The sequence below is a fragment of the Chinchilla lanigera genome, unplaced genomic scaffold (genome assembly GCF_000276665.1).
Source record: "Chinchilla lanigera isolate Chin_1 unplaced genomic scaffold, ChiLan1.0 scaffold00041, whole genome shotgun sequence".
NCBI lineage: Eukaryota > Metazoa > Chordata > Mammalia > Rodentia > Chinchillidae > Chinchilla > Chinchilla lanigera.
In genome coordinates, this window is record NW_004955442.1 from 13,697,191 (window position 1) to 13,719,111 (window position 21,921).

At 45.6% G+C, this 21,921-nt stretch overlaps 1 protein-coding gene across 3 annotated transcripts in view; it reads left to right on the forward strand.

Annotated features, from left to right (window-relative positions):
- Positions 1 to 280: 280 nt before the first annotated feature.
- The window catches only part of Trap1 (TNF receptor-associated protein 1), a 35,691-nt gene continuing 14,050 nt past the window's right edge, over positions 281 to 21,921 (forward strand). The window contains exons 1-7 of one of the 3 annotated variants that reach the window (XM_005391321.2): positions 302 to 439; positions 6,252 to 6,311; positions 13,880 to 14,044; positions 14,782 to 14,864; positions 15,932 to 16,072; positions 20,202 to 20,273; positions 20,944 to 21,104. In XM_005391321.2, coding sequence (XP_005391378.1) covers positions 352 to 439; positions 6,252 to 6,311; positions 13,880 to 14,044; positions 14,782 to 14,864; positions 15,932 to 16,072; positions 20,202 to 20,273; positions 20,944 to 21,104 — 770 coding nt within the window. In that variant the 5' untranslated portion in view covers positions 302 to 351. Of the gene's footprint in view, positions 440 to 6,251; positions 6,312 to 13,879; positions 14,045 to 14,781; positions 14,865 to 15,931; positions 16,073 to 20,201; positions 20,274 to 20,943; positions 21,105 to 21,921 lie in introns of all 3 variants that reach the window. The other 2 variants (XM_005391323.2, XM_013517803.1) reach the window with 2 other exon arrangements.

Below are 21,921 nucleotides of genomic sequence, written 5' to 3' on the forward strand. Positions count from 1 at the left end.
CGGTGCCTGGGACTCAAACGCCACAGAAAAGGTAACTGCTTCTTCGCGCCCCCACCCCACGAATGTATCAACATGGCCCTATTTCGAAAGATGCACACGCCCAGGTGTAGTTGGCGGCGCGGATCGGGGGTTCTCAGGCTGGGAGCAAAAGACCGTCGCCCTTGACAACCCGATTCAAGGTCACCGAGGTCCCACTCCCAGCCCGGACAGTTTCAGGGCCGACCCGACCCCAGCAGGCAGCGCCCCGGGCAGCCCGGTGCGCTCGTGACGTAACATCGCCGCGCCGCGCCCGAGAATGGTCCTCCCGGCCCTACCCAGCCACCCTCGCGCGCGGCGCTGGGGGACAGAGACATGGCTCGTGAGCTTCGAACGCTGCTGCTGTGGGGCCGCAGGCTTCGGCCTCCACTGCGACCTCCGTTTCTGGTGGCCGCGTCGGGAGGTGAGGGCGGCCGGCGTCCTTCTGAGGCCCCGAGCTCTTTAGACAGGCAGGGCATGTGTCGCATGGGCATTGGGTCCCGCGCGGCTGCGGGCCCGGAGCGGGGCGCTGCGTTGCAGCATCCTCCGCCCAGATGCCTTCTACCTGCTACTTTCTCTTCGCCGGACACGGGTGGGTCGCGGGACGAACCAGGACGAACAGGTGTCGTCCTCCACTTGGAAGAGTGGAGTCGGGAGGTCGCGGCGTGCAGGGCACCTACCTGTCGGGGCCTCTGATTGGCGATAGTGTGCTCCGTGCTCCTACGTAATTCCTGGGCCGTTCGCTGCTCGGTTTCCCGGCTCTTTGGCCACAGCTGCGCTCCAGTTCAGTGCCGTTTGCGCTCAGAGAGCCTGTTTACTCTGGATTGTGGACTCTGATCATTCTCAGAGCCTGAAAGTGGTAGATACAACGACACATGGAGAATGACCTTAATCTTTGCTTGCCCACTCTCCACTCGAAAGTAGCCACGGAGTACGGGTTGATAAACCAGGGCCTCAGCACACTCAGTTCCATAAACTTACATATACATGTGCAAAATTTTACACAAAAAGGTCTAGGTCAACTGTGCATGTGCTCCCGAATATTTTGGTAGCACTCCAAGCATTCTTTGACATCTTCCAGTACACGTGCGTCCAGCGGCTTTCCATAGGCAGCACACAGTTCTGTGTTACGAATGGACTTTGTTTATTTGTTTCGCTTTGTTTTTGAGATAGTGTTTTGCTATGTGGTTTAGGCTGGCTTTGAACTCACTGATGTAGCTCAGGGTGTCCTCGAACTCGAAGTGATCCTTCTGCCTCAGTCTCCCAAGTGCTGGGATTACAGAGGTTGTGCCATTACACCCGAGTGAATATATTATCTTTTGCTTAACGTTCTATTGGACACAATAGAGATTATTTCAGGTTATTTTATTACAGTGTTGCATAGAATGAGTACTTAAATCCTTATGAACATGTGTGGGTTTTTTTTAGAATCTTAGAATTGATGTTTTAGAACCTGTGCCTTTTTGAAATATTAACTGACGTTTGCCAAATTGGAGCCCAAATGTCTTTATGAATTTATAGTCCCCCCCTAAAAAAATTTATAGTCCCACTAAGTAGGGAGTCAAACTCCCTATTCCATAGTATCTTCTGACACTGGATATTTTGTCTTTTCAAAACCAGAAGCCAGCTGTAGTGTCACACGCCTGTAATCCCAGGACGAGGGAGGCTGAAGCAGGAGGATCCTTGGGAGTTTGAGGCCAGCCTGGGCTACAAAGTGAGCTCAAGGCCAGCCTGAAGTGCATATCGAGACCCTGGCTCAAAAAAAAGACCAAAAAAAAAAAAAAACAACTGGTCCTCTAGGGAATTGTGAGTGGTTGAACTGAGTTAAAGGTAGCCAAGTGGTTGAACCTGAGTTAAAGGTAGCCAAGTCCTGGAGAAGCCTTAAAATGCAAAACAACAAAACAAAACCTGCCCTGAAGGAAAGATACCCTGTTTTGCATGGGTACTAGCCATAGGAAGACTATGTTTCATGGCCATTTATTGAGTCTAACATACAGAACCTGTTCTTGTTTGCTATGTTGCAGATGCCCTTAACATTGTTGCCTGTATGGCAGGTGTGATAGTAAATGGGATGGGTTAAGTGATAAATGAATTTAGCCAAGAATATACTTGATTTATATGATGAGGACAATGAATGTGGTTATCGGAATCCAGCCATACAAGAAATCCAAAAATCTTAGCCATTTCTTCTTCTTGGGGAAGTATTGCTAGATTGTAGCATATGATTGGCTTCATGTGTAAGATATGTTGCTTCTCTGTGGAATCCTCCTGCATGACTTGTGAGCTCAGCTCACTTACCCTTCTGGTACTGGCCACTTAGGTTCATATGCTCAAGTTCATTTGATAGCTGCAGACCAAATCAAAGGACACTACTTTTTTTTGGTATTGGGAATTGAACTCAGGATCTTGCACTTGCCAGGTAAGTGCTTGTGCCACTGAGCTGTATCCCTGGCCCCAAAGGACACCACTTATTTTGGTAAAAAGGAAAAAGGATTTATTCAAAGATAGCTCCAGGGAGATGGAAGGGCCCATTTGCCTCAAAGCACCATCTCCCCATGCTACAACATGGATAGCCCTTATAAATACGTTAAGTGAAAGAAGTTCAACACAAGACCTGTGCGTTCTGTGGTTCTGTTTATATATAACAGTGAGAAGAGGCAAATCTATAGAAACAGAAAGTAGATTAATGGTTCCCAAGACCTGCAGGAAGGGGAAAAGGGAATGAATGCTAGTGGATATGGGACTTCTTTTTAGAGAAAGTAAATGTGGAATATGGTAATAGGGACAGTTGTACAAATTTGTGAATATACTGAAGATCACTGACTTGTACACTTTAGTTGGATGAACTGTACATGAATTTTACCTCGATAAAGCTGATTTTTTAAAGTTTCAGGGTTTTTTGGGGGGGTTGTTTTGTTTTATTTATTTATTTGTTTGTACTGGGACTCAAACTCAAGACCTTGCACTTGCCAGGCAGGCGCTGTGCCACTGGCTTATATCCCTGGCTCTTGTTTTGTTTTGTGAGACAGGGTCTCACTGTGTTGAGAGATATGTGCCACCATGCCCGGCCTTTTTTTTTTTCTTTAAGATGGGGTCTCACTGTGTAGTTCAGGTTGCTTTTGAAGTGTAGCACAGGCTGGCTCTAACTCATGGCAGTCCTGCCTCAACCTCCCAAGTGCTGGGATTACAGGCATGTGCCACAGTGCCTAGCTTCTGGAAAAATTTTTAAGTGGTTGTTGTAAGTATTAACTTCTGTAGTTTTGTAAGTAGGCTATTTTGTAGGTAGGTTATTGATACGCATATTACAGAATTCAAGAGATGGAAGGACATGGTGCAGTGAATAACTGATCTCACTGCTGTCCCTAAGACACCAGTCCTTCCTGGTCCTGATCTCACTGCTGTCCCTCAGACACCAGCCCTTCCAGTTTTCCTGGTGCATCCCCTTCTCTTGCTCAGAGCTGACTGCAAGCCTGAATTTTATATTTTTCTTGCTTTTCCTTGTATTTCTGCATGTTTGTAAATACTGTACATGCATACTAGTATATAAACAGGTTTTTTTGTTTGTTTGTTTTTGTTTTTTTTGGTACCGGCATCGAACTCAGGACCTTGGGCTTGCCAGGCAGGTGCTTGTGCTACTGAGCTGTATACCCTGCATAAACAGTTTCTTGAGATCATACCTATGTATATTCTGCTGTGACCTCACTGTGTGGTCCAGACTGACCTTGAACTTACTTATGTAGCCCATGCTGGCCTCAGTTCATGGTGATCCTCCTGCCTCAGCCTCCAGAGTGCTGGGATTACAGACATGCACCACCACACCCACAGCATGTGACTTGCTTTTGATCAACATTGTTTTTTAGCTTTTTTTTTGGCTTTTTTTTTTTTGTCTTTTTGAAACAGAGTCTCGCTATGCAGTTCAGGCTGGCCTTGAGCTCACTTTGTAGCCTAGGCTGGTCTCCAGCTCACACAATGATCCTCCTGCCTCAGCCTCCCAAGTGCTGGGATTATAGGCGTGCACACCACACCTGGCTGTTTTTTAGCTTATCTCTGCTATTCATTAGTTTTCACTGGTTTATTTACTCCATTGTATTAATAAACTTTCATTTCTTCTTTAGTCTTGGTGCATTTTCTTAGGTAATCCCTCATAGTGAAACAAACATACATAAAATACCATCTAATACTCACCAGTCTTGGAAAGATGAGTCTAAGTGTGCAGAGCAACCAGACTGTTCTGACAGACTCCGACCTTTTCTGATGGAGCACAGTGTGGTTCACATCTCCTCTCTTTGGGAGTAATTATGCATTAGATGGTATTTTATATATGTTCGTTTCTTTTTTTCGTTTTAATCTTTTTGAGACTAGGTCTCGCCATGCAGTTCAGGCTGGCTTTGAGCTCACTTTGTAGCCCAGGCTGATCTCGAACTCACAACTATCCTCCTGCCTGAGCCTCCCAAGTGCTGGGATTACAGGCATGTGCCACCATACCCAGCTATATATGTTTGTTTCATTATGAGCGACTACCTCAGAATATGCATTAAAATAGGTGTACAGTTCAGTGAAACAGTGTTTGTAAGATTCATCCCTGTTATTGTTCTATCACTGTTCCATTTTTTTTATGTCCTACAGCTGGTTGTTCTGTCCTGTTGTTACAGAGGGTCTGAACTTGATTGTGCACACCCCCTGCCTCATAAATGCACGCATTTCTTTAGGACATGTAACTTGGAGAGGAATGGCTACGTTTGTTTACATTTTTACTAAGTGATTGTGACTTTTCCAAAGTAGGTTTTTTTGGTTTTGGTTTTGGTTTTTGAGACAGGGTCTCATTGTGTAGTTTGGCATGGCCTCAAATTTGCAGTGATTCTCCTGCCTCAGGCCTCACAAGTGCTGGGATTACAAGTGTGGGCCCCCACGTCCAGCTCCAAAGTAGGTTCTGATTTACATTGTTCCTTGTGTAAGAGTTCTCAGCATCTCACCTGCTTGCTGATACTTGGTGCTATCAGATTGTTTAAATGTTTGTCAGTGTGATGTTATGACAAGATGTTTCAGTTATGATTTTAAATTACTTTTTAATTGATTACTAACAAACTTGAGTGTCTTACTTCCATGAATTGTTTGCTATTTGTTTCCTTTTCTCTAAATGCTGTTCTTTATAATTAAAAAAAAAAATACTGTTCTTTTGCCAAAGTGTTGTCTTTGGACTAATTGGCTTTTTTCCTTTTCTTTTATTTTTTGTTTTGTTTTGTATTATTGAGACAGGATCTCGCCAAGTAGTTCAGACTGGCCTCAAACTCACTATGTAACCTAGGCTGACCTCAAACTCATGGTGGTCCTCCTGCCTCAGCCTCCCATAGATGGCTTATTCTTATGTATTTTTGGATGTATTCTTTATGAATATTAGTCTTTTTCTTTTCTTTCTTTCTTTCTTTTTTTTTTTTTTTTTTTTTTTTGAGACAGGGTCTCACTCTACAGTTCAGGCTGGCCTTGAGCTCACTTTGTAGCCCAGGGTGGCCTTGAACTCACAACGATCCTCCTGCCTCAGCCTCCCAAGTGCTGGGATTACAGGAGTGCGCCACCATGCCCGGCTTTTTGGGGGGGTGGGGGGGTAGTACTGAAAATTGAACCCAAAGCCTTCATACTGAGTGCATCCCAAGTCCTTTTTTATTTTGAGACAGGGTCTTATGAAGTTGCCCAAATTGGGTTTGAACTTCTGTCCTCCTGCCTCAGCTTCCCAGAGTGCACCACTGCACCCAGCATCATGTACTTTTATATTTAGAATTTCTTTTGCATCCTTCTGTTATAGTTTGCATATCTGTATTTTTCCACTTTTCATCGTTGGTGTATTTTGCTTTAATGTCCTGTAACGTTGTAGTGGCTGTTTTAAGATCCTTGTTTTGCAGATTCCAACACCTGGGTATTTTGGAGATCAGTGTCTATGGATTGACACTTCTGTTGAACAGGTGGCTTATTTTCCCATGTCTGTGTAGTCAGGTAACTATTGCATCTTGGATATTGTGGGTGAAGTCTCTGGACTCATATTATTCTTACAAGTTGCTTTTGTTTTAAAATGGACTGTCACCCTGGTTGGTCAAAAGGAAAACTGTCTCACAGGCAGCAGCTTAACTCTGTCATCCTGGATGAGTTGCTTAGAGTTTACCTACATAGGCATGGTTCAGGGATCAGTCAGTACTTGGGAGAGTTATTTTTGCAGAATTTGAGTCTCCCTTTGTCTCTTCCAGGAATCTTCCCTCATTTTCCAGCTTCTGTTGTCGCTCTGATCTTTCTTCTGGTTGGCCCCAGTGAGCAGCCACATTTTTCTTTTTTTGTATGTTTTTTGTTTTTTATGAGACAGGAACTATGTAGTTCAGGCTGGCTTTGAACTCACTGTACGCTTAGGCTGGCCTCAATTCAGTGATCTTCTTGCCACAGCCTTCTGAGTGCTGGGTTACAGGCATGTACCATCTCACCTGGCAGACACATTTTTCACCCCTGCAAATCAGTCTGAAAGGCCCCTACAGCACAAGTAGCCATTCTGTGGGCCTTCTGAGTGCTTCAGCTGGGAGACAACGTTGTTGAAGTTGTATTAAAAATGCCATGCCTCGAAAAAGAACTACTTATTTAATAAATGCTCTGGCATACTGTGAAGTGTGGATGTTGTTGCTTTCCAAGTTTTTAATACTGAGAAATATGTTTGTCTTTGTCCAAATTTGATGACATAAATTATACTTTAAAAAAAAATTAGTGGAAAAGGAGCCGAGCGTGGTGACGCATGCCTGTAATCCCAGCACTCAGGAGGCTGAGGCAGGGGGATCATTGTGAGTTCGAGGTCAGCCTGGGCTACAAAGTGAGCTCAAGGCCAGCCTGAACTGTATAACCAGACCTTGTCTCAAAAAGACCAAAAAAAAAAGAAAAAAAAATGAGTGGAAGAAATGCTACAAGCCAGCCTGTAGCCACAATTTTAAATAAGCATCATAGAAAATAAGTGCTGTGAATTTACAATAGGGAGAAATAACTGTGGATGGCATGGGGACAATGAGGCCTTTGGATCAGAGGCTTTAGGCTGGGCCCTGAAGTAGTTCCCCTGGAAAGGAGGATGTGGTCACAGCAGCATGAGTGCTGGCTGGGTGAGAGAGTGTGTGCACATGTAAGTATCTTCATGTGTGAGCGTGTACATGGGTATATGTAATAGCACATTCAGATATTCAGTGCATCCCATTTTGTACAACCCCAAGCCACTTGATACTCTAACATGAGGTATTGTGGCCTGACATTGAGGTTTGTGGCTTTTCCTTTAGGGTGTGGGGAAACATGAAGACAAGATAGTGCGTGTGCTGTCTGGTTCTGACAGATTTATTGCACTATTAGTTTATCTTTCTTTCAGTACTAGGGATAGAACTCAGGATCATTCTGCCACTGAACTACGCCCCTAACCCTTTTTATTTTGAGACAGGATCCCACTAAGTTGTCCCTGCTGGCAGCTCACTTGTGATTGTGTGCCCTCAGCCTTTACAAGTAGCTGGCATTATAAGCATACCACAAAACCTTGCTTTTATTGGTCTGTTTTTTTATGTGTTTGTGGGTAGTGGTTGTTGGGGATTGAACCCATGGCCTTAACACTGAGCTATATCTCCAGCTCTTTTTTATTTTTTAAGACAGGATCTTGCTAAGTCACTAAGTTGCCTTGGCTAGGCTTGAATGTATTATCCTCCTGCCTTTGCCTCTCATATAGCCTGGATTTATAGGTGTACAGCATAATGCCCTGCTTTTATTGGGGTTGTTTTGGTTTGGTTTGGTTTTTTGAGACAGGGTCTTGCCATATAGTTCAGATTGGTATCAAACTCACTGTGTAGCCATAGCTGGCCTTGAACTTGGGTAAATCCTCCTGCCTCAGCCTCTCGAGTGGTGGGATTATAGGCATATGCCAGCAGGCCCAACCGTATTGGTTTATCCTTGATGTTACTATAGAAAATTCAGCTAACTTGAAATCATATCTGCTTTTAATAATGCTATTGATTAGCCAGGCTTGGTAGTACACGCCTGTAATCCTAGCACTTGGGAGGCTGAGGCAGGAGGATTGTTGTGAGTTCAAGACCAGCCTGGGCTACAAAGTGAACTCAAGGCCAACCTGAACTGCATAGCAAGACCCTGTCTCAAAAAGACAAAAAAAAAAAAAACCAAACTGCATAAATAATGCTATTGATTAATCTAATCTTGAATTATGATGGAAGAGTCTTAAAGTTCCAGGTAGGAGTATGGATTGCTTCTTTTTCCCTTTCTCCAACAATGAGGGCTTATATCTACTCCATTATAAACAACATGTTAAATCCATTCAAAATAACTAATAAGGGAGATTACTAGGAAAAATAAAACATGGGGACTTGTGTTTATTCTTAAAGTAAAAAAGACCTTAATATATTTTTAAAAACTTGCAAATCAGTAAGAAAAAGATTTAAAATATAGTAGAAAAATCATCAGAGGATATCGACAGATCATGAACAAAAAATGAAATAGGAGATGCTTTAAAATGGAGGGACAGGCAGGGTGTGGTGGCACACACCTGTAATCCCAGCACTCTGGGAGCCTGAGGAAGGAGGACTGCTGTGCTTCGAAGCCAGTCTGGGCTACAAAGTGAGTTTAAGGCCAGCCTGAACTGTGTAGTGAAATCCTATCTCAAAAGGACCAAAAAAAAAAAAAATGCCCTGCAAAATGTGGAGGAGCAGCCAGGCATAGTGGTGCACAAGTGTAGTCCCAGCACTCCAGAGGCTGAGGCAGGAGGATTACTGTGAGTTCAAGGCCAGGCTAGGCTACATAAGTGAGTTCAGGGCCAGCCCACACTACTTAGTGTGAGAACCTGTCTCAAAAAAAAAAGTAGGGGCTCAGGGGTGTAACTCAGTGGTACAGTGCTTTCCTACTATGCCTGCGGCCCTGAGTTCTCCATCCCTAGAACTTTTAACATAAATAAATACACAAATAAATAATGGGAAAGTGCTGATTATGTTCATATTACATTTTTTTTTCTTTTTGAGACAGAGTCTCACTGTGCAGTTCAGGCTGGTCTTGAGCTCACTTTGTAGCCCAGGCTGGTCTCGAACTCACAACAGTCTTCCTGTCTCAGCCTCCCAAGTGCTGGGATTACAAGTGTAAGCCACCATGCCCGGCGATTGTGTTCAAAATATAGAGAAATGTAAATGTACAATTAAATTTTACCTGATGGGTAGGCAACACCGCCATCTTGGCAGGAGTATGAAGTGATGCTCACTCGAGTATATTGTGGGGGTGGGGTGCCATGGCAGCATCGACCCCAACATAAAATGCATAATCTCTAACCCAGTGATTCCGCTTCTAGATGTATAGATGTATATCTGTGCATGAGTGAACTGGCACAAGTACAGTACAAAACATTTTTTTGAAAGTTTTAGTCTTGAAATAATTTCATATGTACCAACTTGTTACAAAATAACACACCCTCCCAGCTTGCCTTGTGTTAGGTGATCCTGGTTGTATCTCGTCTGTGAGCACTCCTCAGTCTGTGTGTGTTCCAGGACCGTAACACTTGAGAAGAGTTCTAGCCATTTATTTTATTTATTCTAGGATGTCTATGAATATGGGTTTGTCCACTGTTGTCCTGTGATGAGACAGAGGTGCAGTTTGGTCAGGAAGACAGCAGAAGGGAGGCTGTGTCCTCACATGACGCTGGCACGTCTCACCTGATGACACTAGTCACCTACCTGTTCAGTGCGAGCCTCTTTCTCCACTGCAGCGTTGCTACTTTTCTCTTTGCAGGAAGTATCTTGTATGTGAAGGGAGTATTTTAAGATTATGTAAACATTCTGTGCCGAACATCCACTAATGACTTATGTACTTGCTGTAATTATGACTGTGGTATATTCCTGATGGTCATTTTTTCCATTGTTCCTTTACATGTATTCATGTTCAAACTTGAGGAAAAACTGCCCATTCTTCTCTGTTTACTGAAGTGTGGACTAATATTTTGTTTGCTGGGTTGTAATTTATCTCTTTTATTTATTTATTTATTTATTTTTGTCTTTTTTTTTTTTTTTTTTGAGACAGGGCTTTATTGTGCAGTTCAGGTTGGCTTGAACTCACTTTGTAGACCAGGCTGGTCTCAAACTCATGATTCTCCTGCCTCAGCCTCCCGAGTGCTGGGATTATAGGCCTGTGCCATCACACCTGGCTGTTTTATTTATTTACTGTGGGGTTGGGGATATAGCTCAGTGGCATAAGCCTCTGCCTGGCAAGCACAAGGTCCTGAATTTGATCCTTGGTACAAAAAAAAAAAAATTTTTTTTTTCTGAGGTTCTTCATATTTGTTTTATTATGGTTCAGAGATTAACTTTGCATTGAACTACATCCTCTAGTCCTTTTAAATTTTTTTTTTTGGTGGGGGGATTTCCAATACCGGGAACCAAACTCACAACCTTGCACTTGCCAGGCAGGCGCTGTGCCTCTGAGCTAAATCCCCAGCCCCCCTTTTAAATTGTTTTATTTTGAACAGTCTCTCACTAAGTTGCCCAGGCGGGGGTTGGACTTTCAATCTTCCTGGCTCAGCCTCCCAGAATGCTAGGCTTATAAGGTAACACTGCCATTTCCAGCTGCTGATTTACAGTTTCTAATCCATTGCTATCATTTTATCTTTTTGCCCAGATTGTCCCAGGCTGTGCTGCTGGGAGTCCCTTCAAGTGGGGCTGCTGGCTACCCTTCCTTGCCCCGTCCCCGTCATCTCTGAGTCCAGCATTATCTTCTCACCACATAATGCTCAGGCTCATCTTGTACATCCTCTAAAGAGCCCTTGTTCCTTTACTGGAAAAGGATAGGGTGGCCAGCTGTCCCAGCTTCCCTGGGACCAAGGGACTTCCTGGCATGGGTGGACCTTCGAGGACTGACTGAAGCAGTTCCGGGCTGCTCACACTTACCTGGTTGTGCCTGTTGCTTCTGGGTGTCATCACTCTTAGCCGTGTCAGGCACTAGAGCCTGGTAGGATGTGTATGTGTGCTCACCCACAGAGTCACACACTTCCATATTGGTTTTCACACACTTTTCCATATTGGTATCCAGTCTATATAGAGTAGAGGTGCGAAGTTCATATGGTGCCCCCACTGGCAACGCAGCACTGCCAGGTATATATGCCAGCGCCCTGTCCCTGTGTGTAATTCCTCCCAGCGGTGAGGAGCTAGCCTCATTCACCACCTGGATTTCCTTGCTGGATCTTCCTGTATACTGACAGCAGCTTCAGGCTTGCTGACTCATGTTGATGCACAGATTGACAGCCCTCATACACCCGTTGGATGCAGCGTTTGAGGTTAGTGTTACAGTGTGTAGTCAAAACACCATTGTCTAAAGTTGCTTAGGTTAGTTCTTCTTTCAAGGTAGTTATGGTGTCCAGATAGTTATGAAACTTCGCCGTTATTTTCTTGTTTTGTGTTCCTATATTCCTTGCTTAGTCCTTTTTTTTTTTTTTGAGACAGGGTCTTGCCATATAGTTCAGGTTGGTCATGAGCTCACTATGTGGCCCAGGCTGGCCTCAAACTCACGGCAATCCTCCTGCCTCAGACTCCCAAATGCTGGGATTATAGGCGTGCATCACCACACCTGGCTGGGTGTGTTTTATTGGGAATCTGATTCTTCTGTTTATTTCTGTGATCTGTACTAGGAGGCAAGTTCAGTAATAAATATGTGAGAACTTCACAAATTTCCCTGTATGGAGTCTACATTCAGTTATGTTCCCAGAGGGTTACATTACAAGGTTTCCTTTTAGGATGAGATGCTTTCAGCTGAGCAAGGAGGGGAAGGAATAGACCCCTTGGCTTTTGGAGGCCCTAGATGAGTAGTAAGGAAAGGGCCTCCTGGCAGAATTGGGGTGGGACAGAAAGAGGCAAATGGCCCTGAGGAAATCTTTGATGACAGAATGGACCAACATGGCTGGGCTCTGGGAGAGACCCATTAGCATGGAGAGCCAGCCTTTTCCTGTGGGCTTGCAGCGTTGTCTCCTGTTCCTGGGCATATGTGCAAGAACTTAGGAAGTACCCTCTGTGTGTCACTTGTCCCAGTGGTGGAAGGAGCGTGAGGAGAGGTAGAGGGAGCATGCGTGGTGAACACCCAGTGTGGGCACAGGGGGCATATGCACACTTGCTGCAGGGCAAGGTAGGATCCAAGGATTACGGGATGGATGGGCTGGAATGCCAGCCTGGAGCTAGTCACGGTGACATGCTTGTGGTCAGGAATAGAACCTCTGCCTTCTGGGAAGTAAGGTGACACTAGTATCAGAGGCTGACCATGCAGAGGTGAAGGGACGGATCACAGGCCAGGGCACTGATGGGCAAGCTTTTGATCTCACTGCAGTGTGAGGAGCGAGGGCTTGGGTGGGGGTAGTATCTGGAGGGCAGGAGAGCAAATGAAGCCACATGGCCAGCACAGGGGAGGGACGCTGACGGTGCCACCGCTGGGGTGACCGCCCTGGCCTTTGCAGTGTGATGTACAGGGAGCTGCCAAGTAGCCAGCGGTAAGAGGACCAGACACGGCTACCTGGCGTGAGGCTGCCAAACACCTGCAGCACTCACAAGAGGTAGAGCCTACCAGCTGTTGCTGGCCTGTGCTCCTCCTTCCTGGAAGTTTCTTCAGCCATGCGGCTGGGTGGTGTGTGCTGCAGTCATAGCGCTATCAGTAGAACTTGAATGTAGATGCTATCCCTTCGCAGAGACTGAACTCAGGTCCCCTCTGACATCTTTATTCCAGGGCTCACCTGTCCTATAATACTTCACGGCAGTGGCCAAGCAGCTCAGGGTTGTGTTATGTAGAAGTCCAAATGTAAGCCAAAAGAGTAGGTGATTTTTAAAAATTATCTTTTGGGGATGTAGAAGTTGATATATTAGTTTTTAGAACCTGCTTATTAAAAAACAAGTTATATCATGAATGTGATTATTGTGTATATCTAAAATGTACCAATAAAATCTAATTGCAAAAAATAAATAAAAAATAAAACTTACTTAGTTGGGCATGGTGGTGCACATCTGTAATCCCAGCACTCAGGAGGCTGAGGCAGGATTGCTGCAAGTTCGAGTCCAGCCTGAGCTACAAAGTAAGTTCAAGGCCTGCCTAAACTGCATAGTGAAACCCTGTCTTAAAAAGACTGAATTTTTTTTTTTAAAGACTGAATTTTTAAAAAAATTTTTGAAAACCTTTTTTTCTGGTCATTCTGCACTGTTCCTTTCCATCCATTACAGATTTGCAAGGAAGAGCACTATGCGTTTATTGAGGTCTAACTGTCTACAAGGAAAGTCCTACTGAATGACTACATATCCTTGAGACCAATGCCCACTGGACATCTGCTGAGCAGCTCTAGGGCCCTGACTTGCTGGCATGTGGGGCTGGCAAGTGGTGCCAGGACTCAGTTCTGCCTGCAGGGTACAGAGCAGGGTCTGAGCAGCTGGTTGCTGTGGCACCAAAGGCTGAGGATGAGTGTAGACGGCAGCAGTTGGGGACACGCATCAGCTGAGCCACATCTCCCCTCACTGTGCTCTCCTAGGAGGCTTCTGGGCTCTTGAGGCCGTACAGGAAGTCATGCTAAATGAGTGTGATCCTCTTCCTGGTTGCCAGGTAGAACAGAAGATTAGCTGCTTTTCGGTAAGACACACTTACTTGATGCTTGACAAGTGTAAGGGAATGTTACCAGACCTCATATTAAAACAGTAGCAGCTCTGTGACGTTTATCACTTTTCATTCCTCTATTGAGCAGCCTGCGTTAGAGAAATCCACATTAGTCTGTGCTTTGCAGACTAGATGTGGATGAATTAGGACATTTTGCTCCTGAATATTAGTTCTCATCCTTTCTGTACATTTGTCTTCTCAGGAAAGCCAATTCTGTGTCCTCAGAGGTCCACGGTCCAGTTCAGGAGCCGCTGGCAACAGCTGGCTTCTACCTTCTATGCAGGACGGCCATATAGCACGCAGGCTGCTGAGGACAAGAAGGAGGAGACCCTACACTCCATCATAAGCAGCACAGAGGCGGTGCAGGGTAGGTGCTCAGCCAGAGCCGATCTGTGTAGCCTTTCTTGGTTCACTGCCAGCTCTCAAGGGACAGGTTTAAGGTAGAGGCAGTACCTCCCGACCTCATAGCACTCAGGTCTGGGTTGTCCCAGATTACAGTATCCATTTCCCTGCCAGTTCGGAACTTCTGGTTTTCTCTGGCTGCATCTGACTCCCTCTGGTGGTAACTCAGGAATTTGCCCGTTGGCAGGCCATAGCAGGACATGGCACATCTGCTAGTAATCAGGAAAGCTGGACAGGAAATGAGCATCGGCCCCACTTGGCAGGACTGTGTTCTGCACTGTGGAAAGGCAGAGTCCTGAGCCAGGCCCGAAGGGGTTCCGTTCTCCCTTTTAAGTGAGATGAAAAGAAGTGTTAAGAAGAAAAGTGAGGTTTTCTTACTTCGCTTTTTAAATAATTTATTAGAACATTACCTTTAAAAAAAAAACATGGGACCTGGTTGTTAAGACAGGCCTGCGTGAGCTCATGAGAACTGAGGTCTACTAGAGGGTCATTTTGCCTCTGCTGAGAAAGGAGCCGCGCAGTGTTCTGCTCCTGAGCCCTCCTCATCTAAGAAACTTTGTTCCTGTCAACTTTTCTCTTTGTTTGCTCTTTATAGATGTTTAAAATGCAGACCCTTAAACCTCCTATTGAATAGTATGTAGCATATTCTTCCACAAGTATAGAACTGAAATTTTATTGGTTGTATCTGTGATTCATTACTAGGTTCTATCTCCAAACATGAGTTCCAGGCAGAGACAAAGAAGCTGTTGGACATTGTGGCTTGTTCCTTGTACTCAGAGAAAGAGGTAGTGTGCATGTTTACAACTCCCAAGGCTAGCGAGTGTTCTGGCAGAACTGCTTTCAGCCGTCCTAGGGAAAGAGTGGGTCCTGTACTAGCTGTGAAAATGCGTTAGGCTGTGGACAGGCCTTGATTTTAATCTGCTAGTGAGAATATTTTTCCAAAATCTGTTTTGGTTTCATGAGTAAGTGTATCCAGATGATTCTTTGAGCCAGATTGATTCTGGAAGTTAATTGAATTTTGCTGATTTTTAAATCCCCCAGACACTGTCGTGGGGTTCTGCTTTCAGAGTGCTCGGGGCCCCGGTGTTTGCCTCTTCACCTGGTATGGAAGGAGTCGGCAGTTGAGGAAGAAGACAGCCCTGTTCTGTGTGGGGCCTAGAGGGAGTTAAAGCTCATTTAGTGGTTACAGGACTTGGAAAAAGTAGTGAAGATCACATAAGCTGTGAGTTAGTTCCATACTGAGGACTGCTGGGCTGCTAAGAAGATTTTGAAGAAAGGTGGAGTATAATATTAGCAAATTCAAAGGGGCGTTTTAGAATGTGTGTCCAGGTCTTGTTCTGTCTGGTCACCCACCTGCCAGTCTGCCCCATGAGCTATGGCACTTGAGTGGGAGCTCTGTGTGAGATGAAATTGCCTTTTAGACCCAGAAAGGACTGTAGGGGCTGTGGCCACCTTTCCTGTGGAAGGTGGAGGCTCTGATATTTGATCACCTGCACTAGATGAAATGAAGCGGTGAATCTTTTTTCTTGGAGTAGGAAAGAGATTGGGGAGGAGGGCAGTGTTCATCTCTGTGCAAGAATTGGGAAAGAAACAGCTCCCTCTGGGATTCTTCTTAAGTTTATAACAGGTGGGCCCATAGCTTTAGGCTTGACTGAATATCCTGAAAGGAAAAGTGGCGAGCCCTCCCCCTTTAGCGGTGGTGTGGCCTGCCCAGGGGAGCTGACTGCCGTGGGGGTCTGTGTCTGAAGACCGAGTATTCCTTGGTGGATCTCTGACTTCTAGCTGTTGAAACACAGCCAGTCAGCCACATCCACAGAGTCCTTCACCCTCCTTCCTCTACTTGTGTTCCTAGGTATTCATACGGGAGCTCATCTCCAATGCCAGTGATGCCCTGGAAAAACTGCGCCATAAACTGGTATCTGATGGCCAAACGTTGCCAGAAATGGAGATTCATCTGCAGACTGACACTGAGAAAGGAACCATCACAATCCAGGTACTTCTTCTCAGTGCTCAGGTGTATGGCAAAAGTCCTGGCTGCAGAGGAGCAGAGAACGGGGAGCAGTGGTTCTGACTCACACACTGACATAGGGAGTTCACACAGTGTTCTGTTTCTGTCCGGCTCAGGTGGGGCTGACCATCTTTCCTGTTCCGAGACTTGTGTTCTAATTTACTGTAAATTAGTACTTGCCTGTCATAGGAAATTTGGAAACTGGGAGGCAGAAGAGAAGTAAACTTAAAATCACGTGTTGGCTTATCTTTTTATTATCTTAGTGCTATCTTTCAAGGAGCAAAAGACTTTTTGTCATCATAATTGTTATTGTTTATTGCTTGTTGTAGTTTTGTTTCTTATTTTTCCTGTGCATAGGATCAAACCCAGGGCCTTGTACATGCTAGGCAACAGCTCCACTGAGCTACATCCGCGAGCCTCTTAAATTTTTTAATTTTTGAGAGTTTTGAGCTGGGCATGGTGGTGGATGCATGTAATCCCAGCACTCGGGAGGCTGAGGCAGGAGGATCATTGCAAGTTCGAGAACAGCCTGGGCTAAAAAGTGAGCTCAAGGCCAGCCTGAACTGCATAGGAAGACCCTGCCCAAAAAAAAGAATTTTGTAACTGTGTGTGTGTGTGTGTGTGTGTGTGTGTGTGTGTTGCTAGGGATGGATCCCGGGCCTTCTTGCATGTTAGGCAAGTATGGTATCACGGAGTTATACCCCTAACGTGAAGGAAATCAAGTTACCACTTTTATGCTTCATGCTTTTAGTGATCTAAGAAATTTTTACCTCCTATAAAGTCAGATTTTTCTCCCATGTTTTCTTTTAGAAGGGTTTTTGAGGTTTGTTCGTTTGGGTACTACAAACTCAAAACAAGCATCAAACATAGGGACATTCTGCCACTGAGCTACATCCCCCAGCCCTTTTGCTATTTTTTATTTTGAGATAGGATCCCATTAAGTTTCATAGGCAAGACTTGAACTTGCAATCCTCTTGCTTCAGTCTTCAGAATAGCTAGGATTACAGGAGTGCGCCACCGTACCTGACTCTTCTAAAAGTTTCATACCTTCAGCTCCTACAATTAGATCTGTGCAAATTTCAAGCAAATTTTTGTATAAAATGTGAGGTCAAGGTTGAGACTGATTTTGTTCATGTGGCTCTAGTAGCATCTGCTTAAAGACTTCCATTCCCACTGCATTGTTTTGAGACCTGGTCAGAAATCAAGTGGCATGTCCCCTGTGACTCTTGTCTGGGAAGATTTGTTTCTTCGATTTGTATACTCTATCTATCCTAAAATGCTTATGTCAGACTTTACTATTGTAGGTTTATAGGAAGTATTAAAATTAGGTAATATAAATTCTCCAACCTTGTTCTTTTTCAGAATATTCCAAACCACACATAGTGGTACACACCTGTAATCCTAGCTACTCAGGAGACTCAGGCAGGAGGATCACAAGTTTAAGGCCATCTGAGAAATTTAGCAAGACTCTATCTCTAAATAAGTAAGGGCTGGGGATGTAGTTCAGTGCTCCCTGGGTTCAGTTCCCAGTACTAGGGAGATAAAAGACTAGGTTCTCTGAATTGTGTAATTTTTAGTATCAGCTTGTCATTTTCTATAAAACCTGTACATTTTCATTGGGATTGCAATGAGTTTGTAGTTCAATTTGGGAAGAATACAAAATGCATTGAAAACAGGAATTATTAGATACAGTTTTTCTTTACACCAGTCTAACATGAACCTTTCCCTTAGGATTTTGCTGAAAGTTCTAGTATATTGAAATGAACGTTTCAATGTAAATTATGTTTCAGCTGGGTGTGTGTGTACCAGCCCTCAGGAGGCTGAGACAGGAGGTCTTGGCTGCATAGTGAGTTCAAGGCCAGCCTGAAGTACATAATGAGACCCTGTATCAAAAAAAGAAAAAAGTAAATTATATTTAATAACTAGTGCCAGCTAGAAACTAATTTTATACAAGTATCACGCACTAACTGATTGCTCTACTGGAGCTTCTAGAAACTAATTTTAAACTGTTCTTTACTTGCAATTATTCCATGTTCACAGTAAATATATCAGGGCAGATTTGGGGATCTTCCTGCCAGTATCTCAGAGAGAACTGACTAGAGGCATCTTGGTGTCCCATCCTGTGGGGTCCTGGGGCCTGTGGCACACGCCTGAGTGCCCTATGGTAACGGCAGTCTTGGGATTTGGTGTCTGCCTGGTGTCTCATCCTGTGTTATAGGTTGAATATTGTTGAAATTCTTGTCTGGCACTGTGCCTGTATGTTCTTTGTTGATCACAGGGCCATAGGTCTCTCTGCATGCTGTCCTAAGGATAAAACATTTAGAAATAGCCTCCTAGAACCAGGTAGAAACTGTTCTGCGTTCTTTTTACCCAGTTCAGAAGCTGATGGCAGCTTGGTGGCAAACTGCTCTGTTTAGGGCATGCTGCATGGCATAGCAAGGGCAAGCTAGGTGCACTTAGGCAGGGAAACTCTTAAGTGGGAACCATCCGGACTTTGAAGCAGAAATAGCATCCCTTGAGTTTTCACAGGCACCTCAGCCTGTGTCTTAATTTGTTTGGGATGCTATTACAGCATATCTTAGACTGGGTAATTTTGTTTTGTTTTGCTTTGTTTGTTTGTTTGTTTGTTTGTTTGTTTGTTTGAAACAGGGTCTCATTATGTAGTTCAGGCTATCCTTGAATTCACTATGTAGCCCAGGCTGGCCTTGAATTTGAAGTAATCTTCCTGCCTCAGCCTCCCAAGTGCTTGGATTACAGGTGTGCACCACCATACCCAGCAGGCTGGGTAATTTATAAACAATAGTTGTTCATCCTAGTTCTGTAAATTAGGAAATTCACAGTCAAGTTGCTAGTAGATGTGGTGTCTTTCTGTGTGTCTTTAGCTAGCTGAAGGGACAGACAAGCTCTCTGGAGAGCTTTTCTTACCTCTTTTCTTGAGGGGATGAGGGATTGAGACAGGGTCTCACTATGTAGTTCAGGCTGTCCTTAAACTCATCATGTAGCCCAGCCTGGCCTCAGAGTTGAGGCGATCCTCCTGCATCTGACTGCCAAGGGCTGGAATTACAAGTGTGTCTCACCATGCCCTGCTTGGAGGCCTTTTTTTTTTTTTTTTTGGTCTTTTTGAGACAGGGTCTCACTGTGCAGTTCAGGCTAGCCTTGAGCTCACCTTGTAGCCCAGGCTGGTCTCAAACTCACAACGATCCTCCTGCCTCAGCCTCCCGAGTGCTGGGATTACAGGCATGCGCCACCACGCCCGGCTTTGGAGGCCTCTTTTTTAATGGTACTCACTAATCCTATTCCTGAGGACAATAACTCATGACCTGATCACTTCCCAAACAGTGGTGTCCTGACAATAACTCACGACACCATCACCTGGCAGACCCTAGCATTGAGAGCACAGCAACCTGCTGTGGGAGGGAAAGAGCTGCACCCCCAGTGGGCGCTGCAGCTGTTCTGGGAGAGCAGTGGTGAGGGCAACAGGTGTCTCTCTACCTCCTTCTCCCAAGGAACTGTAGTCCTTGCACCTGCCAGGACAACGACCAAGGAAGGAAGCAGAGCTGAGCAGGGTGTGTAGACAGAGCCTCTCCTCCGTAACAAGTGTTACACATTTTCCTCTGAGTTGCTGACTTAGTATCTTCTCGGGATTGACTTTTATTCATTATTTTTGGTCCTAGAATGGAACCCAGGTCCTGCTATGTGCTAGTAAACACATGCTGTACCACTGAACCACACCCAGCTCCAGGGTTGGTTTAGTGTCGATTACTTCTACCCATTCCAATTTCCTATGAGGTATTGTGGCTCACATGCCTGGCCTTGGGCTTTTCTGATGAGCGTGGGGTGTGCTTGCTGGCCCATCTGGCCAATATCAGGGAAGCCACCTGTGTCCACCTAATCACCCTGTCAGACAGATGTCATCTCTAAGTATCTCAGAGAGGATTCTGGCCTGGCCAGACAGGAACGGGTGACAAGGCCACCCGATCCCTGCAGAGGCCCCAGGCAGACGTGCCCCTCTGAACCCAGGAGGGTAGAGGAGCTCCCTGGCCTGCAGGCATTGACTGTAGCCCTCACCCCAGTTCCCAGAACTATGCTTAACATTTAGTGTCTCTCTCCTCAGGATACCGGCATTGGAATGACACAGGAGGAGCTGGTATCCAACCTAGGCACGATCGCCAGGTCAGGGTCAAAGGTAAGCACGGGCCCAGCATGTCTCCTGTAGGGTAGCCCTGGGAACCAGATAGAGTAAGGACTTGACCAGGTGAGTTCCAGGAGGGGTGCACCGTGGGGATGCTTATGGCCTTGTTTCCCTTTAGTGTCACAGGAACCTCTAGTAGTTTTGGACAGTGTGTACATTTTATACATGAAAGGGCTGAAGTGAGCACTCTGTCCAGAGCTATAAAGCACAGTGCATAGGGTCCCTGTTGTCTGAGTCTAGAACGCTCCATACCACCTCCTTGCTTTTCTGTAAAGTCATTTGGCACTTTCCCACCCTGCATGAACTTGACACAGATGCTCTGGAGAAGGTGCTTACTTCTTTCTTTCTTTCTTTTTTTTTGAGACAGGGTTTTCCTTTATAGTGTAGGCTGGCCTTGAACTCACTATTGTAACCCAGGCTGGCCTTGAACTTGTGGTGATTCTCCTGCCTCAGCCTCCTGAGTGTTGGAACTATAGTCATGTGCCACTAGGCCTAGCATCACTTAGTTCTTTATGTATAAAGTGGTGTGTGGAGGGGTCAGTGTCATTGTTTCAGAATTAACCAGGGTCCTGGCATGTGCTGGAGGACCGTGCTTAGATGTCACATATGCCGGCTCCAGTGCAGAAGAGAGCAGCCTCCTCCTGAGCAGTCTTTGCCACCACAGGCCTTTCTGGAAGCACTACAGGACCAGGCGGAGGCCAGCAGCAAGATCATTGGCCAGTTTGGAGTGGGTTTCTACTCAGCCTTCATGGTGGCTGATAGAGTGGAGGTCTATTCCCGCTCCGCAGCTCCAGGGAGCCCCGGCTACCAGTGGCTTTCAGATGGGTGAGTAAGTGAGGACCAGGCCCATCTCACACAGGGAGTGCTCCTGTCCCTGGGGATATTGGAGTCAAGTATTACATGATGTGCAAATTGGCAGTTACCACAAACTGTGGAAACAGGAGATGCAAATAGGCATGTTCTGGGATGTTCGTTGGGGAAGGAATTCCTTTGAGGTCCTGAAAGCCCAGAGCTCTCTCCAGTCCTCACTCTGCAGTGCTGGCCTGTCCAGGCTGAGCTCCTCCGTGTGATTGGGGTGGCCTTTCCCGTGGTGCCCGGCTGAGCCACCTCCTCCAGCCTCTGTGCCACGGAGCTCCTCTACAGCCACCTGGCTGGGCTGAGAGGGGCACGTCTGCCTGGGGCATCTCCAGGGATCGAGTGGCCTTGTCACCTGTCTGTCTGGCCAGGCCAGAGTCCTCTCTGAGATACTTGGAGACGAAGTCTTATCTGGTGATTAGGTGGATATTCTGAAACAACATCAGAAGATACTTGAGGACAGTGGTACCTCAGCCAAATTTAAGGAGTTTTCCTTGGCCCCAAAATTTCATTTTTGAATTATATGCCACTGACTGCACTGCAAGGGCAGTGGTTCGTCCGTGGTGCAACTTGCACTTGCCCCAGTCCAGACTGAGGCTCCATGAATTCCATGAAAGTAGTGCTCAGTGTGGACATGGCTGGGTGTCCGCAAGGCTCTACCTGGGACATCCCCTGTCCCTTCACTTCTGAGAGGCTCTCTGCTCCCCTCAGCCTGGCCTCTGCCAGACTCAGAAACAACATAGCAGGTAGCCTTTTCTCCCCCAGGCATCTGGTGCCCATATGAGCT